This window comes from Coenobita brevimanus, chromosome 14 (genome assembly GCF_032717465.1).
Source record: "Coenobita brevimanus isolate Jiangsu-jjx chromosome 14, ASM3271746v2, whole genome shotgun sequence".
Taxonomy (NCBI): Eukaryota; Metazoa; Arthropoda; class Malacostraca; order Decapoda; family Coenobitidae; genus Coenobita; species Coenobita brevimanus.
The window spans coordinates 55680365-55695725 of record NC_136967.1 but is presented as its reverse complement, the minus strand read 5'-3'; the positions used below and the strand labels follow the sequence as shown (position 1 = coordinate 55695725).

Here is a 15361-nt window from a genome sequence, read left to right as displayed (position 1 = left end):
GGCCTTTGACAGAGTTCTAGGGAGGTGGTGAAGTGGGCGATGAAAAAACCTGGCATCAAGGAGTGACTGGTCAGAGTAGTTATGTTTGTGTACATGGGTGCCAGTACCCATGTGTGAATGAATGGAGATTTGAGAGACGAGTTTTCCATGCATGTTGACGTGAATCAGGGGTCAGTTTTTAGCCTCTTATTGATTGTCATGATGCTTGAAGCTCTCTTACATGACTTCAGAAATGGACTGCCAGGGGACTTGATGTTGAGAGTATAGAATGAAAGGGGGGTGGAGGAGAAAGATGTAGGAAATGGGGAGATGTAATGGGGCACAAGGGTTTGAGAATAAATATGGATAAAACAAAAATGACAATATCAAGGGCTGGTGGCGGTACTGTCAAAGCAGAGGGAATGTTGTGATATGCAGTTTGCCACAAGGGTGTGAGAAGTATCTTCATCTTGTTCAGTGTTTGTGATAAGTGGGTGTATAAGAAATGTAGTGGTATTTGATGTAGACTGTGATATGATGCCGATTTCATGTGTGCGGTGGGTCGGGAAGGGCATGTAGAGATTGTCTGGCATGAAAGGATTAATCTTGGTGGAGAGTCCCTTGAGTGTGTAGAGGAGTTTGTTATTTAGGGGACATGTTGTGTGCTGGAGGTGGGGCTGGAACTAGCTCTGTAGCCCGAGTAAGGAGTGGTTGGAGGAAGTTCAGGGAGCTGTTGCCTCACCTAACATTGAGAGGGCCCTCCCTCTGTGCTGAGTGATTTTTGTATGTGCCATGTGTTAGAAGTGTAATGCTGTATGGTAATGAGACCTGGGCAGTAAAGGAAGAGGCTTTTTGTAGGCTCAGACATATCAAAATGACAGTGATTAAATGGTTGTGTAGTGGATCTTGAATGTGAAGCCCGGGGGAGCTAGGATTGCTATTGTAGAGTTGAGAGGAAGGATGGGACTTGAATGTATTGGTGTTATGATGAGGAGGGGTGGACTGAGATGGTTTGGGCTTGTTTAGAGGATGGAGGATGACAGTTGGGTGCAGGAGGTGAGAAGTGTGAATGTCGGGGGTAGGGTTACGAGGGGCGCACCAAATAATGACCTGGGACGAGGTCATAGAGTGTGACCTCAGGGATAAGGGACTGAATAGCGAGGCTGCCATAGATCAAGCAGCATGGAGAACCATCATTCAGTGACCAAGGCCGACACATGCAAGCATGTTGAAGTACAAGTATTTATAAACAACATGGTACGACATGATACATTGCCCAGTCCTCTGCCATTTGCCTGACCTCCATCGAACTCACACCTGAGTGTCTCATAGCTCTCCACTTCATACCTTCATCTTACCCTTGGTCTCCCCCTCCACCTCACTCACATACTATCTCCTGCTCAGTTTCCCATTCTTTATTCTCTCCTCATGTCCAAGTCATCTCAGAGTATTTCTCATGATGCTTTCAGCCACATCCATATCAATACTACAACTCTCATTTACTTCATCATCAAGCTGTATGTTTCCATGTAACTCCACAAAGTCCTTTCAGATACCGGTTACTCATTTCCATTGCTTTCACTCTTGACATGTGTCTTTCCAACAGGTGTAAGCTCTGCTTCCATATATTAAAGTGGATATCACAGTGCTGTCATGCAGTAACTTTACTTCCAAACTTACTTCATTATTCCTGATGACTTCTTTCAGTGAATAAGCAACTTCATTCTTTGAACATAATTTGTTTTTAATTTACAGGGCAGCTTCTAGGAGGGGAGGACAAATTAGCAATAGGGGAGGAACCAGACGGGGGAGAGGACTTAGTGGAGGGCGAAGAACAACTTCGGTAGGGGAGAACAAGAGATCTGAGAATCAGCACAAGCCTACCACTATACACCAACGTTCATCAAACTACTTTCCAGTGACCTAGTATTTTATTCCAGTAAATATTATAATTTATTATAGACTTTCAACCTATTCTTTTGATCTGTAAATTTGAAGGTAATCAAGTACAGTACTGAATATACTACAGTATTATTCCTGATAATACATGGTTTTCACTTAAACTTCACCTATGTAGATATTCTTAGGAGGAAGAGTTGCAGCCGTTTCACTACCCCACCCAAGGATTTTAACATGTCTATTTATTCTCCACCTTTGGAGGCACTCTTGAGAAGAAGGCTTGTAGCTATTATGTTACCAAATTCAGGGGTTCTAACATGCTTCTGGCTAAAGTCCTGAGTCACAGTACTGTATTATCTACTCTGGTTTTACAAAACAAGAGGATTTTCCTGATTTAGTCAGCCTCAGATATCATAAACCTAATACTGATAGTGTTTAATATCATTATAGTTTACCAGAGGTGCATCATATAGCATTTAAATCTGTGCACATCATTCGGGCAATGGGAGAATTCCTGACACTGTTGTCCCCATAGTGGGTTTTGGTTCTCTCATTATCCCTGTTCTTTCTTACACTAAGTACTTCCATCATGTGAAGGTCTGAGATGATAATGAACCATGACAAGTCCAATGTGATCACACTTTACAAAATCAAAGCAGAACTCAATGAAATAATGAGAATAAAATACAGTCACCTTATGACAACTTTATAGCCGGGTGCCCGACATAGGCTGTATCCCCTGCTCTTTAACCATAAACCTTTATTTATCTGTTTTTAGGTGATGGGGACCATCATCCACTTAATGTAGTGCTGTCAACTTCATCCTTCACATTTATCATTCTATTTCTCTATCTGCCCTTCTCTCTCTCCCTACTTTTCCCTTTCCTTCCTGTTACTTTTTATTCTTCTTTCCACTTTTGGTGGCTCTCCACTGAGTAATAAACGTAATGATTTTCTCTAACTCAGGAAACCATTTAGTGTTGGGTGGTAACCAAATAACCAGATAACATGGCGATGTGGAGCCAGCTATGGTGCCTCTCCTAGCTTGGTGGAGAGACACAAATGCATCATCCATCCAGGAACGAAACCTCCACACTTTTCCAAGTGCCTTGCTGTTGTGGGACGGTGTTAACTGCAAGGTAACATTAGTTCATTGCACTGGATGACCCTGCAGTGAAGGTTGCTTGCCTGCAGTTGATGGATCTGCTTGGCCAGACAGACTGGGTTTGATCAACAACAGTCCACTACCTCTGCAACTATAATGTGTACACAGAAGACATCCAGGGCATTCCTGCATGGATGGAACCTGCACTGCTCCTCCACGAGTTGGGAACATGACTCCAGCCACCAGTACAGACAACTGAACACCATGTTTTCCAGAAGATTCCAACACAGGAAAGAAAAGCAATGAGTCTTTAAGAGGATGGAAGAGAGGGGTCCTGACCTAATTTTGGATATGGCAGTAGTGTGTACTATTTTCATTCCTCTGGGAACACTCCTCGCTGCCAGTTGCTGTTGATGATGTCAAGGAGGTAACAATACAGTCAGGGTGTATGGTGCAGGAGAAAATAATTTGCCACCACGTCGGAGCTCGCTTCTCTGCCGGGAGGGAGAGAGGACAATGCTCTGGTAAATACAATGGCTGTAAATGGGCAGTGCAGATCAGAGTTGTGAGGAGAGGAGGTACACGGCCAAATGTCTTCCTCACATGTGATGGGATAGCAAGGTGAATGGGATGCCAAACTGGGCTTGAAAAAATGTTGCCAGGAAGTCTGCCTCACAGAAATTATCCATGAGGTTCACTCCATCACAACAGAGGGGGAATGAGTTTGAGGTCAGGCATTCAGCCATGGTCTCCAAGCCCCTTCAGGTGCTGAATGGAGAGCTGGGAAAAGAAAGGCTTGCACAAAATTAATACCAGGCCTTCCTCTTCCCTGACATGAGAGTCATGGTGCACACAGCATCAATACAACAGAACAAGCAGAACTGGAGTGATGCTTCCAGGCATAAAAAGCTTGATGACAGGCCTTAACCACTGCTACACAGTGCATCTGACCGCCAGGGCACACCAAACTTCTGTACACAGTGGTGAATAGACTGCTGAAAGACTCTGTTGCCAGTGTCAACTAAGCTGGTGGTAAATATACTGGTAGACACGTCCTGAGAACTCCAGTGTCCTGGAAAGCAAGCTGACAACTCGGCAGTGAATGTTGGCCACCTGTCTCCCTTGAACTTCCAGCGAGGGCGACATACACTGGTCAGTCTCGGAAACAAATCTGGAAATTAGCAACAAAACACTGGCAGGTGATCACTACCCATGTATGGGCCCATCTCAACCCTGAGGCATTGTAAGGTAGCATCACCAAGGCAGAGATCCAGGTCAGAGGCCATCCCAGCGTGTGGATCATAGCGTGGGTACACGCCTGGGAGTGAGGGGGCTAATACAGCAGGAGTCCACGAAAGCCAAGAAGAGGGAGAATCCAGAGGCACTGCAGGAGTCTAGAGAGGGATCTCAGTGCCTATGATGGACATTAAAGTCTCCATGATGGAGAATGGGACTAGCAGCTGATGAAAGTAGTGAAGGAGGTCTTCATGGATCACATCCCAACTGGGGTTATAGCACAACAAAACTGACACACAATCTGATCAAAGAGCCGCTTCCAGCAGGCCACTAGGGTAAGGAGTGCGGTTTAAATGTACATTTAGAGAGTACTCCTGTACTGCGAGTAATAAACCCTCACCCCTCCCCTCGGGACAGCTATATCCATGCAGAAGTATCCCCCCAAGTGAAGCTGGATGCAAGACTGCAACCAAGACTCGCATGAGGACCCTTGTCAGCCACAAAAATCATAAAGAGCTGGGTTTTATGCCTCAAGGACTGTGAGCTCCACAGCACAAAACGCAAGTCTGTTATGCCATGTATAATGTTGAGAGCAAAAGCAACAGCAACTTCAGCCACAGGGGAGAACAAATGTTAGAGGTCCAACCTTGCTGATTATGCTGAGAGCAAGAGTGACAGCAGCTTGGATTCATATAAAAAAGTAAGTTACCTAGCAAAAGTGACATTGAATACCGATTTCTGCATCGAAAACAAAACATTTAACTTTTAATGTCATACTGAAGATGCCATTCCATGTTTTCACAAACAGAACCATAAAATATGTAATATCAAAACAGAACTTCTCTTAAAGTTCTACTTTTTTATGAGATTTGGATCAAAATAAATTACACAGATCCAGGTAACCATTTTCTCCACTTTATATTCACTGTCCTCTGAGTGCAATATGCCACCTGAACCAAGGTTATTGTATTTAAAGAGAAGAAATGACGATTTTATATAATTTAGGAACACCAGATGCTGTTGGCATCCCTACGTGTCAAGTGGGGTTGGTGGAGGATTAGTGCCCCTCCCCGTAAAACAATTAACTCTAAGCCCTTGGCCACCCCGTCTGGGATACATGGCGTCTGGCAATGAATGAATGAATGAAGGTCTGTTTACTCACCACCAAATGATTTTTTTTTTCTTAGGAGATATCTGAATTAGGGGGTCAGCTAAGCTTTTTTTCAACCCTTTAACATGTGAAGTCGTTTCTAAGCTGAACACAGTCTTCCAGAGAGGGCAAAAATAAGAAAACGCGTTCATCAGTTTGAAGTGACTAAGGGCGACAAAAATCTTATGAAATTAGGAATGTTCTTTAAAAGCACACAAGACCCTTTGAGATCTGTCAGAAAGAAACTAGAGTATAAGATATATATAAATATTTATTAATAATATTTTAACAAATAACAACGAAGTATGGACAGCATCATATAAAATATATAATACATATGACCCTGAGACAAAAATTAACAGAAACACTGAACATTACCAGCAAAACTGCCTTTATTTAATGTGTGCTTGTTGTACTAAGATATGCAGAAGCACTTAACCGGTTAAAGCAAGGATCACTCATGATGATTCAAATGCTTGCTGAAAGCTATCATCATTAGCACCGTACAGATAGGGACAAGTGTATTCCCAAAGTTTGACGATTACGTAGCGGAAAAATCGAACCATTGAAGCACACTAGTTGGGTTTTCAGTGATTTCGTCAGCTGTAAATGTTCATCGCATGGAACTGGAAAGATATTTGTTTATTTGGTTGTACATCTTGGTGCATTCGATCACATCGTCAGACGAAGCAGAAGCAGCACATCATAGCTTTTCCGGCTCACCGGCCAAAGGGTTAGAGGTGCCACTGCTGGAGATCAGAGGGCCTTGTCCGTGTCCTCTACGGTGTTGGACTCTTCCCACTTGATGGCCGCCTCTGCCAGTGCGTCCAGGACCTGTGTTACCTGCTCCAGATTGCGGCTGTTGAGGAGACACGGACACGTGGCGTTATAGTGGTGATGGTACGCACAGTTGGCTTTATAGGTAATAAAGGCAAAGTTAGTGAGGAGGGTATTAAATTTAAGATTTTTTTCATAATCATCATCATTCGTTTATAATGTTATGTATTTTTCAGATTACTAATAACAACTGTCTAATTTCAGGTAACTGTCGATACTTACTCGTAATTTTAGTGGTATGCGATATATTACGGAAATGAACCTCAGATTTCCCACTACCTATTACCCAGGACCCACCTATACCAGGTCAGCCAGCCTGCTCTGTTCGCGCAGGGGATTAATGGGGGAGTGAGGTGTAGTGACGTCAGCTTCGCCTCTCGGTCACCAGCACTGCCGCTAAGCCCAGTAGAAAAGCTTACTGTCTTATCATTTGATGAAATGAGCCTTGCTAAGCAGTGGAGCTACGATAAAGCAACAGACACACTCTATAAGCCGCACAAGAATGTACAAGTTGTCATGCTAAGAGGCTTAGCTAGTAAATGGAAACAACCAATAAATTTTGCATTTGATGAATCAAATATGCATAAGATTTTGTTAGAAATAATTAAGAGTGTAGAGTCAGCAGGATACCCTGTTGTAGCAGTAGTGCATGATCTGGGACCTTGTAATATGCGGGTATGGAAAGAATTTGGTATTGATCCTATAAAAACTAAGAGGGTATCCTTCAAAAATCCATGTGCTGAAAGGGAAATATTTCTTTTTGCTGATGCGCCTCACCTGATAAAGCTCGTCCGAAACAATTTTCTTGATTCTGGTTTTGTTTTGGACAGTGGAGACTTTGTTACTGTTGCATGCATAGGGGAAATGCTTGCAAAGACTAAAACTGAGTATGGATTGGCTTATAAATTAAGTGATCTTCATCTTAACGTACATGGACAGCAACGGCAGAGAGTTAAGTATGCTGCACAGTTGTTGTCAAAGACCTGTTCAAAGTCTCTACAGTATTTAGGTGACAAGGGTCTTTTGGAAAGCAAGAATTGGAAAACAACTGCCGAATTTATTTCATTGGTAGATGAATGGTTTGATGTGATGAACTCGTCTATGTACAGTGACAAAAAAGAGCGGTGTGCATATGGAATGAATTTGGTAACACAGGTAAACATTTTAGTTAAAATGATTGATGTCATGGAAACCATGAGAGTAGGTAACTCAAAGTCATTGTACAATTTTCAGAGAGGAATAGTTTTATCAAGCCTTTCACTTAAAAGACTGTTACATATGTTGAGAAGTAACTACAATCTTGAAGTCATAATGACCAGAAGACTGAATCAGGACTGCCTAGAACATTTCTTTGGGTGTATAAGACAAATGAGTGGACCTCAGGATCACCCGGATGCAGTCAACTTTAAATATAGACTGAGAAAGTATGTGTTGGGAAGGGATATTCAGTTGGTCAGTGAAGCAAAAAATATAAATCTAGGAGATGAGACCGATACATGTTTGTTTGATAAGACTCTGCCAGGTGAAACCTTCAAACATGTTGATTCAAGTGACCGTGAACTGGCTCTGGAAATTTGCCTAACGAGTTTAGTATTCAAGAATTTGGAGTTAGATATTGATAAGGAAAATGATGACATATCTGAAGAAATCAGTGAAGATAATGAAATTCTCACACCTGGAAAGGTAAATGCAATATCTACTGGCAGTGTTATAGAAGATAAGTCTTGTCATATATAGGTGGCTACATTGTTAGGAAATTCTCCCACAAGCATCCCTATTTAGGATATAGGGCAGAGGACTGCGGAAAAGATAAATCATGGACTGAAGTGGTTAGCAGAGGACAACTGTATATGCCATCAGAAGAGTTTTCTTCTCAGTTACATATAATGAGAGAAGTATTCAAATCTACTCAAGGTGATGGTCTGAGGGAAGGTCCCAGATGTGTTAAGACTCTCTCCTCAGAGATAGAAAGCACTGGAATATGTTTACCATCAGACGGAGTTGAATTTTTTGCTAGAATATCAGTATTCTTTAGGATGAGACATTTAAATAAAATTATTACCTTCAACAAACAAAAGGCTGCCTGTAGAAGCCTGTTAAGAAAAAAGAGCAAAATAATGTCATAAAGTATCTTGTGACACAGAGCTACGGCATTAATACTGTGCTATGTTTAACCAGTACAAGCTCACGTTATTATTAGACCAAATATTTTCATTCTTAGGTTAGTTATCAGGATTATATTAATGTGAGTATTTTTTTTCTCTGTAAATTATTTTGTCTTATAAGCCATGAGTAATGAACACGGTTAGTTTCAGCTTAACTGTTCATTGTAGCTGTCTCACTCTCTTACTGCATTTCCTTGTATTCAGTTTATAGAAATAAACTGTTAATTTTATAAGTTTATTAATAACTTGTTTTTTTTATTACCCTTATGTTTTATAAAAAAAAAAAAAAAAATAAGTGATAGTAACAACAGCTGATCAAAGAGAAGTGAGAGCTTGTGGAACCTGTAACTCCCTTCACTGAGAGGAGAGGCGAAGATGACGTCACTATGCTAGCCTGCGCGAGACGGGCTTATTCTCGTCCCCTGGCTGGCTGACCTGGTATAGGTGGGTCCTGCTATTACCTACCTCTGCCTTCCCTGGCCCGTTTTGGTGAAGCAGAAAACAGTCTAAGTAGATTGGTGGACTGACTTAGGCGTTCTATAGATTATCATTATTCATTTATCCTGACTGACCTTGCTCGTGCGGGGTGGTAGACGGGCAGGTGGCGGGAGTCCTGCCAGGCGTGAGCGGCGGAGGCCACGAGACTCCTGGCGGGACCTACATAGGGCTTGGCGAAGATCTGCAGTAGCAGCAGCACGGAGATCACCACCACCGCTAGCACCCCGGCCGTCTTCAGGTCCAGCTGGCTCGCCCAGTAGTTCAGGTCCACCCTGCTGGCCCACTGCTTCAGGTCAAAGTTGTTGAGCCCGTGCTGAAGCTGGTACAGCAGTGGGGTCAGGCTGGACGCGGTCATGGTGGCTGCTGACAAAACAAGGATACATGATTTTGTTACGACAGTTGTGTCGTTTTACACTACATTCATGCGTCATGAGTAAATGCGTTAATAGGACTTCACTGCGTAGGTGCATTTCTTTACAATGTGGCACAGGCAGAGAGGAGTATGAAAGTACAAAACGTGTGTTTTCAGATGCATTCTTCGTTTCGATCACAATACTTACGTTGCTAAAGTTTACCAAGTTAGGCTTGGGCCAATAAAATGGTTGTTATTTGAGTGAGAGTCAGAGCTGGACTGTTGTGGATGAGGTGGTGGCCGTGCTTATATACATGAGCACGATGCGGACAGAAAGGTGCGGCACTAGCAACCTTTCACGGTAAGAGGACCAACCGGATGTTACTGTAAGCATATTTGGTGTGGTGATGGTGGGAGGAAGGGGAACTACGTTGACGAAATGACAGTGTGTTAAACATGATGGTAATAATGTACATTGGCGATAGCATGGGGGAGGAGGTGGCTGAATCGGTAGAGAGGCGGCCTGTAGTCCTAATGGACCCAGGATCGAATCCCGGCTGGGGCAGGGAACAGTTTAAGGACTTGATTTTCCTAAAAAGCAGACTTTCCTGATCTACTAGATGACCCGCCGACATGTAAAAATACCACAACTAATACCACTACACCAGTCCTGTATGAGACAGCCTATGTATTCAATATGGATGGTGGGTGTTAGCGCCGAAGTGTGACATGTGGAGATGTAGGAGGACTATTGGGCCCCAGTGAGGACTACTGGGACTTGGGAATAGGCCCTGAAACCTTTGCCCAGAGTCGGACCCCTATATATATATATATATATGTTGCAGTATTTTGGGTGTTTCGTAGCTCATTAAGTTGTTTGTAGAAACCAGGCTGGCAGTCAGGTGTGGGTCATTTCAGCACTGAAGGGGTTCAAATGCATTGTATCTCTGTAACATTATTTGTATGCTGTTGTTTCAGGGTCATCTAGACTACTGTGGATTATAAACAAATAACATATAGGTTACGCATATTTTAAAAAGAGCTCCATCCAAGACAAGCTTATTTCCTGGAAGGAACATACTCCAGCGTCTCATCGTCTGCCTTCGGGTAGAGAGTGAAAGTTGCTTTTCGGGCGAGTCCGGGTCGGGAGTAGTGACGTCACAGCGTGGGAACGTAGACTGAACGAGTCTGGGAAGGAGGAGGTAGGCTGCGATTGTGGTTTGAAGCGTAAGCAAAGTGGTGTCATTGCACAGCGTTTTTGTTTGTTTGTTTTAGATATATGAACTTATATTACTGACATTCGAGATGAAAACACGAAAGGGAACAAAATTTCATTGCCATCCTTCGTTTATCGTTGAGACGTATCATAAGCATTTTGTGAATTCACCTCAAAATTATTAATATTTTGTCTCAGTTGTCACGGTACTTTCTACAGTAACGAGCTATATGAGGCATGACACTGAAATTATGCAACAATACCAGGAAAGAGTGAGCAGCGTGAGGTGTAGCTTTCACTGAGCACGTAATTGTTGAGAACAGGATCCAGAAAAGACGCTTTGCCGCTGTACCTCCCCTCAGTTTTGCTCTCTCCCTGGCTTCCGTTTCAGCATCCTTTTACTTTCACTTGTTTATTTTTCTTGTGTTGTGTGTGCAGTATTACTTCACCACATTTATTGCTGGTAAGTCGTGTTAAGATTATGAAGATATACGATGATGGTGATGATGATGATGATGATGATGTTGATGATTCCACTCCTTTTTGAGGCTCTCAGTCCTGTAATATTTAATATTTTCTTTCACAGGTACACGCTCTGACTACAACACTTTTTTTTTTTTTTAATTAATTGTTACTACTTATCATTTGTTTTCTCAGGGATTGGCTTCTGCATGTTTTCTCTCCGCGAATCTCTCTATAGTCCCATCACTTTAACTTGGCTGTTGGTTTCATCCTCTTGCACTTTATTCCATGTAGTTCAGTGAGAGAAAAATGGACGTTGCTATGGTTCCCCGTCCTTCCCATAGCTTTATTCACGACTATGATCATGTTGTAACGTAAATTTATTGTTACAGCTCAGCATTCATGACGGAAAGACGGCTAGTTTAGGCCAAGTTTAAGTGAAAAGAGCACAGCATTCATGTTTATCTCACTGTGAGCCCCTGTACTCTAAAATTCGTCAATTTTCTGTGCTAACTTTAACATTCATCCTGTTTTTTCCTTTTATAACCTCCTCAGGAACTGCCAACATTGGATTTTCCTGTTCCACGTAACATTTGCAACGCCCTCTCTTTGTTTGGTAGTCTGGTGGTTTTTTATAGTTTTTTCCTTTCACATTTTCTCTTCTGCTGTATTTCCCTCTGTGTCTACTTCTTCCTTTCTTATCTCTCCACTCTAAATTATCATCCCCTCCATTTTTTTTTCTGATTTGCTACTCATTTCACCCTTTCCCGTCCCATTCCTTTTCATCTCATTTCATCTTCTACTCCCATCTCTTCTCTTCAAATTTCTTCTTTTCCTCAGGTTCTCATTCTTTCTCTTTTATTCTTCAAGTGTTCTTTCACCTTCTTTTCTCTCTCCAGTCTCTTCCTGCCTATTGTCTTCCATGTGCTTCTTCCTCTCTCACCTCCTTTCATACACCTCTTCCTCCTTCTCCTCCTCCTCCTCTGTCAAAATTTCCTCTCTTACATCCCAGTCTCCCACCTCATCTTCGACTCACCCATTTCCATACGTCTTTGTCTTACTTTCTCCTCGCCACTCACTCGCGTCGTGGTGCTGTGTGACCTTGGCCCAGGAGAGGAACAGGGCGTGGTAGGAATGACAACACGGTTGCCATTGATACAAATCGTCGTATAGGTTTATTGCCACCTACCTTCGCTCAAGATGGAGGCCAGGTTTGTGGGTTCAGTGTATGTTCGATTAGCATGTTAGAGTAACTTTGTCTCCTGATCGATAAAGCACATATTTAACCAGGACAGAGCGTTTGATAAAAGCTACATACTTAACAGAATATCACTACATATGTGTATAAGAGGAATGTTAATACTAAGACATCTGTAGTATTATATGAATACGTGTAAATGAAACACATTCATAATCACTAAGTAATAAGAACTCAGTGGCACCGGTAAAGACTGGGAGAAGGTAAACTATTACAATTTTGATCAGATTTAAATCAAACATTGTGGAAGTGTTGGGGGTCAGGAAAGGACGATATAATTTAGTTTTGAGAACAACCATTTAAAGGTAAAAATATGAGGACAAGGTCAAAGTTTCGGCCCTTAAGCCGAAATAACTGATCTGGATCTGGATCTGGATCAGTTTGGTGGAAAATCTTAATGTGAGTCAAAGACTAATTGATTTTGAGAACAATAGATCAAAGGTCAAGGTCAAAGACCAATGTCAACAAAAACACTTCGCATCATATTTGGATCAGACTTAGTAGAGAGGCTAAGGGTCACTCAGCAATTAAGCATTTGAAACTTAACGTTCAGTCAAAGGTCAAGGTCATATGGCAGGATCAAAAGTTAGGTTTTGACTGATTGTAAGGCGCATGGGCTGCCCTGCAAGGGCTCCTCTTGATATTATCTCCAAATGATATTATTGAGCTCAGGAGATACTTTTCGAACTGGAAGTGGTAAGTCAGAGCCTTCATTAACCTCGTCACCACTACGACGAGCTTTTGTGATTAATAACAAATATCTTCGTAATTTACAAACACGGAGGCTTCTCAAAAACGGCAAAGAATATAAAAGTATTTTAGCCTTGAAAAGGTATAAAGTTGTAGGGATGACTCAGTGCCAATAAATACCGGAACAAGGCCGAGGCATTATAAACACATGTATTCTCTTCTCAAGTGCTGTGAGCAAGAATTGTGTAAGACTAGTGACAGAAAAAGTAAGGCATGTGTCAGAGTATTAGGTGAATAACGAGCAGGATGATTTCAGAAGTGGTATGGGATGTGTAGATCAAATATTTGCATTCAGGCAGACGATGGAGAAAGGACTTGAGACGGTATGGATCGAGAAGATTGGCTACGTATGGTAAGAGTGAATAGGGAGGTGGTGGTGGTTGAGATTCGTCCATCAGAATTATTATGGACCTGGGCTCAGAGTGGAGAGGGATTATGGACAGTGTTTTTTTTTTTTATATGGTATGGTTAGCATAACAGGTAAATAGATACATCGGAAGAAAGTGCATAAGAAGAAATGGAAGCAGATACAATGACACAGTGATATATGGTGAAGTAGTGAATGGTGAGATACAATAGTGAATGGTTTTGGTGATGATGTGAGTGGTATAGTGCGGTGTTCAGGCCGTGGGTGGTAAGCCAGTGAGTGGTGTGGCGAGGCAGTGAGGGCTGTGGTGAAGCAGTGAGTGGTGTGATGAGGCATTGAATCATGTGGTAAGGCAGTGAGTGGTGTGGTGTGGTAGTGAGTGGTGTGGTGTGGCTGTGAGTGGCGTGGTGTGGCAGTGAGTAGTGTGGTGAGGCAGTGAGTAGTGTGGTGAGGCAGTGAGTGGCGTGGTGAGGCAGTGAGCGGTGTGGTGAGGCAGTGAATGGTGTTGTGTGGCAGCGAGTGGTGTGGCTGTGAGTGGCGTGGTGTGGCAGTGAGTAGTATGGTGAGACAGTGAGTGGTGTGGTGAGGCAGTGAGCGGTGTGTGTTGTGTGGCAGTGAGTGGTGTGGTGTGGCTGTGAGTGGTGTGGTGTGGCAGTGAGTGGTGTGGTGAGGTTATGAGTGGTGTGGTGAGGTTGTGAGTGGTGTGGTGAGGTTGTGAGTGGTGTGGTGAGGCAGTGAGTGATTTGGTGAGGCTGTAAGTGGTGTAGTGAGGCAGTAAGTGGTGTGGTGATGCTGTGAGTGATGTGGTGAGGTTTTGAATGGCGTGGCAGGGTTGTGAGTGGTGTGGTGTGGCAGTGAGTGGTTAGGTGAGGCAGTGATCAGTGGCGTCGTGGGACAGTGAGTGGTATGGTATGTGGTGTGATGAGGCAGTGAATGGCGTGAGTGCTCTCTCTCTCTCTCTCTCTCTCTCTCTCTCTCTCTCTCCCTCTCCCTCTCTAACATAATGATCAATGGAAGAGACTCATTAATTCTCAAGAAGCACCTTATTAAGACACACCAACCATTAGCAAAGCATAATAAGTTTCTTTCGTTGAAAATCTTTGTCCTATTTGGCAAAGTCGTTAATAAGCGGACTATCATGTGCTGCAGTTCTGAACCTAACAGAAACCCACGAACAATCCGGCATACCTGTAAATACAGGGAAGACTACAGTGTTATCTTCATCTTGTACCTCTCAGCGGACCTTCCATAGCGCGAGAAAATAATTGACAGGGTGGTGAATATGGATCTCTACGGTGTTAAATCATAGTCACATCCCTCTATGGTTTTAGTAGGGTGCTTTAAATTTGATTTGGATGGCTTCCCTCCTCACATTTTGGAGATCAGTGGATTTAGGGCTACGTCCACGAATCTCTAATACTAAAAGTGATAGGATAAGCAGCTCAGAGCCTAATGTATTTAACCCATCCTTGGAGCGATTTAATTGTCATCTCACTCTTTTGAAGCCCACGTCGCTTATTTTCCTGCATTCTAGAGGGTTTCTCTGTCTTTACCTTTGTCCGCGGAGAGGTGGCGGAGTTGTGCTTCATATTTAACTCTCACTGGCTCTGTTCTGCAGAGATCAAGCTGAAGGATGGGGAAATGTTCAGCGATGACGATCAGATTGCCTAAGACTCGTACATTATTTCGTTCATGAGTATTCAAAGGAATAAAAGAGATATGCAGATGTGTGAAGTACATGATGATAAATTTATTCTGGAAAATACTTCAGAATGCATAAAACTACCGTCAAATGGATATTTACCATAGTTCTTTGTACCTAGTGTATCACTAACTTTATCTTTGGTTATATAGTCTGGTAAACTGTGATTATAAATACAGCATCCTATAATGGTATTTGAATTGCAAAATTACTGTTCTCTTGTGCTCTGTGATGGAAAATCTTTATCCTTCAAACGTCATTCAATACCAACTGTGTGAATATAACAGCATCAGTTAGTTGGCTAAAGTGATCCGAACACTACTGAGGTGAGCCCTTCAGCTGTGACGGTGCGCGTGGAAAAGAAGGGCACAGCTTCCTGCTACTT

General features: G+C 42.7%; 1 protein-coding gene across 1 annotated transcript in view; it reads left to right on the top strand.

Moving 5' to 3' along the window:
• Sas-6 (Spindle assembly abnormal 6) overlaps window positions 1-4403 on the top strand; it is a 37046-nt gene extending 32643 nt beyond the window's left edge. The window contains exons 14-15 of the mRNA XM_080265341.1: window positions 1735-1822; window positions 4250-4403. Of these exons, the coding sequence (XP_080121467.1) occupies window positions 1735-1822; window positions 4250-4403 (242 nt within the window). The remainder of the gene's footprint in view (window positions 1-1734; window positions 1823-4249) is intronic.
• Window positions 4404-15361: the final 10958 nt, after the last annotated feature.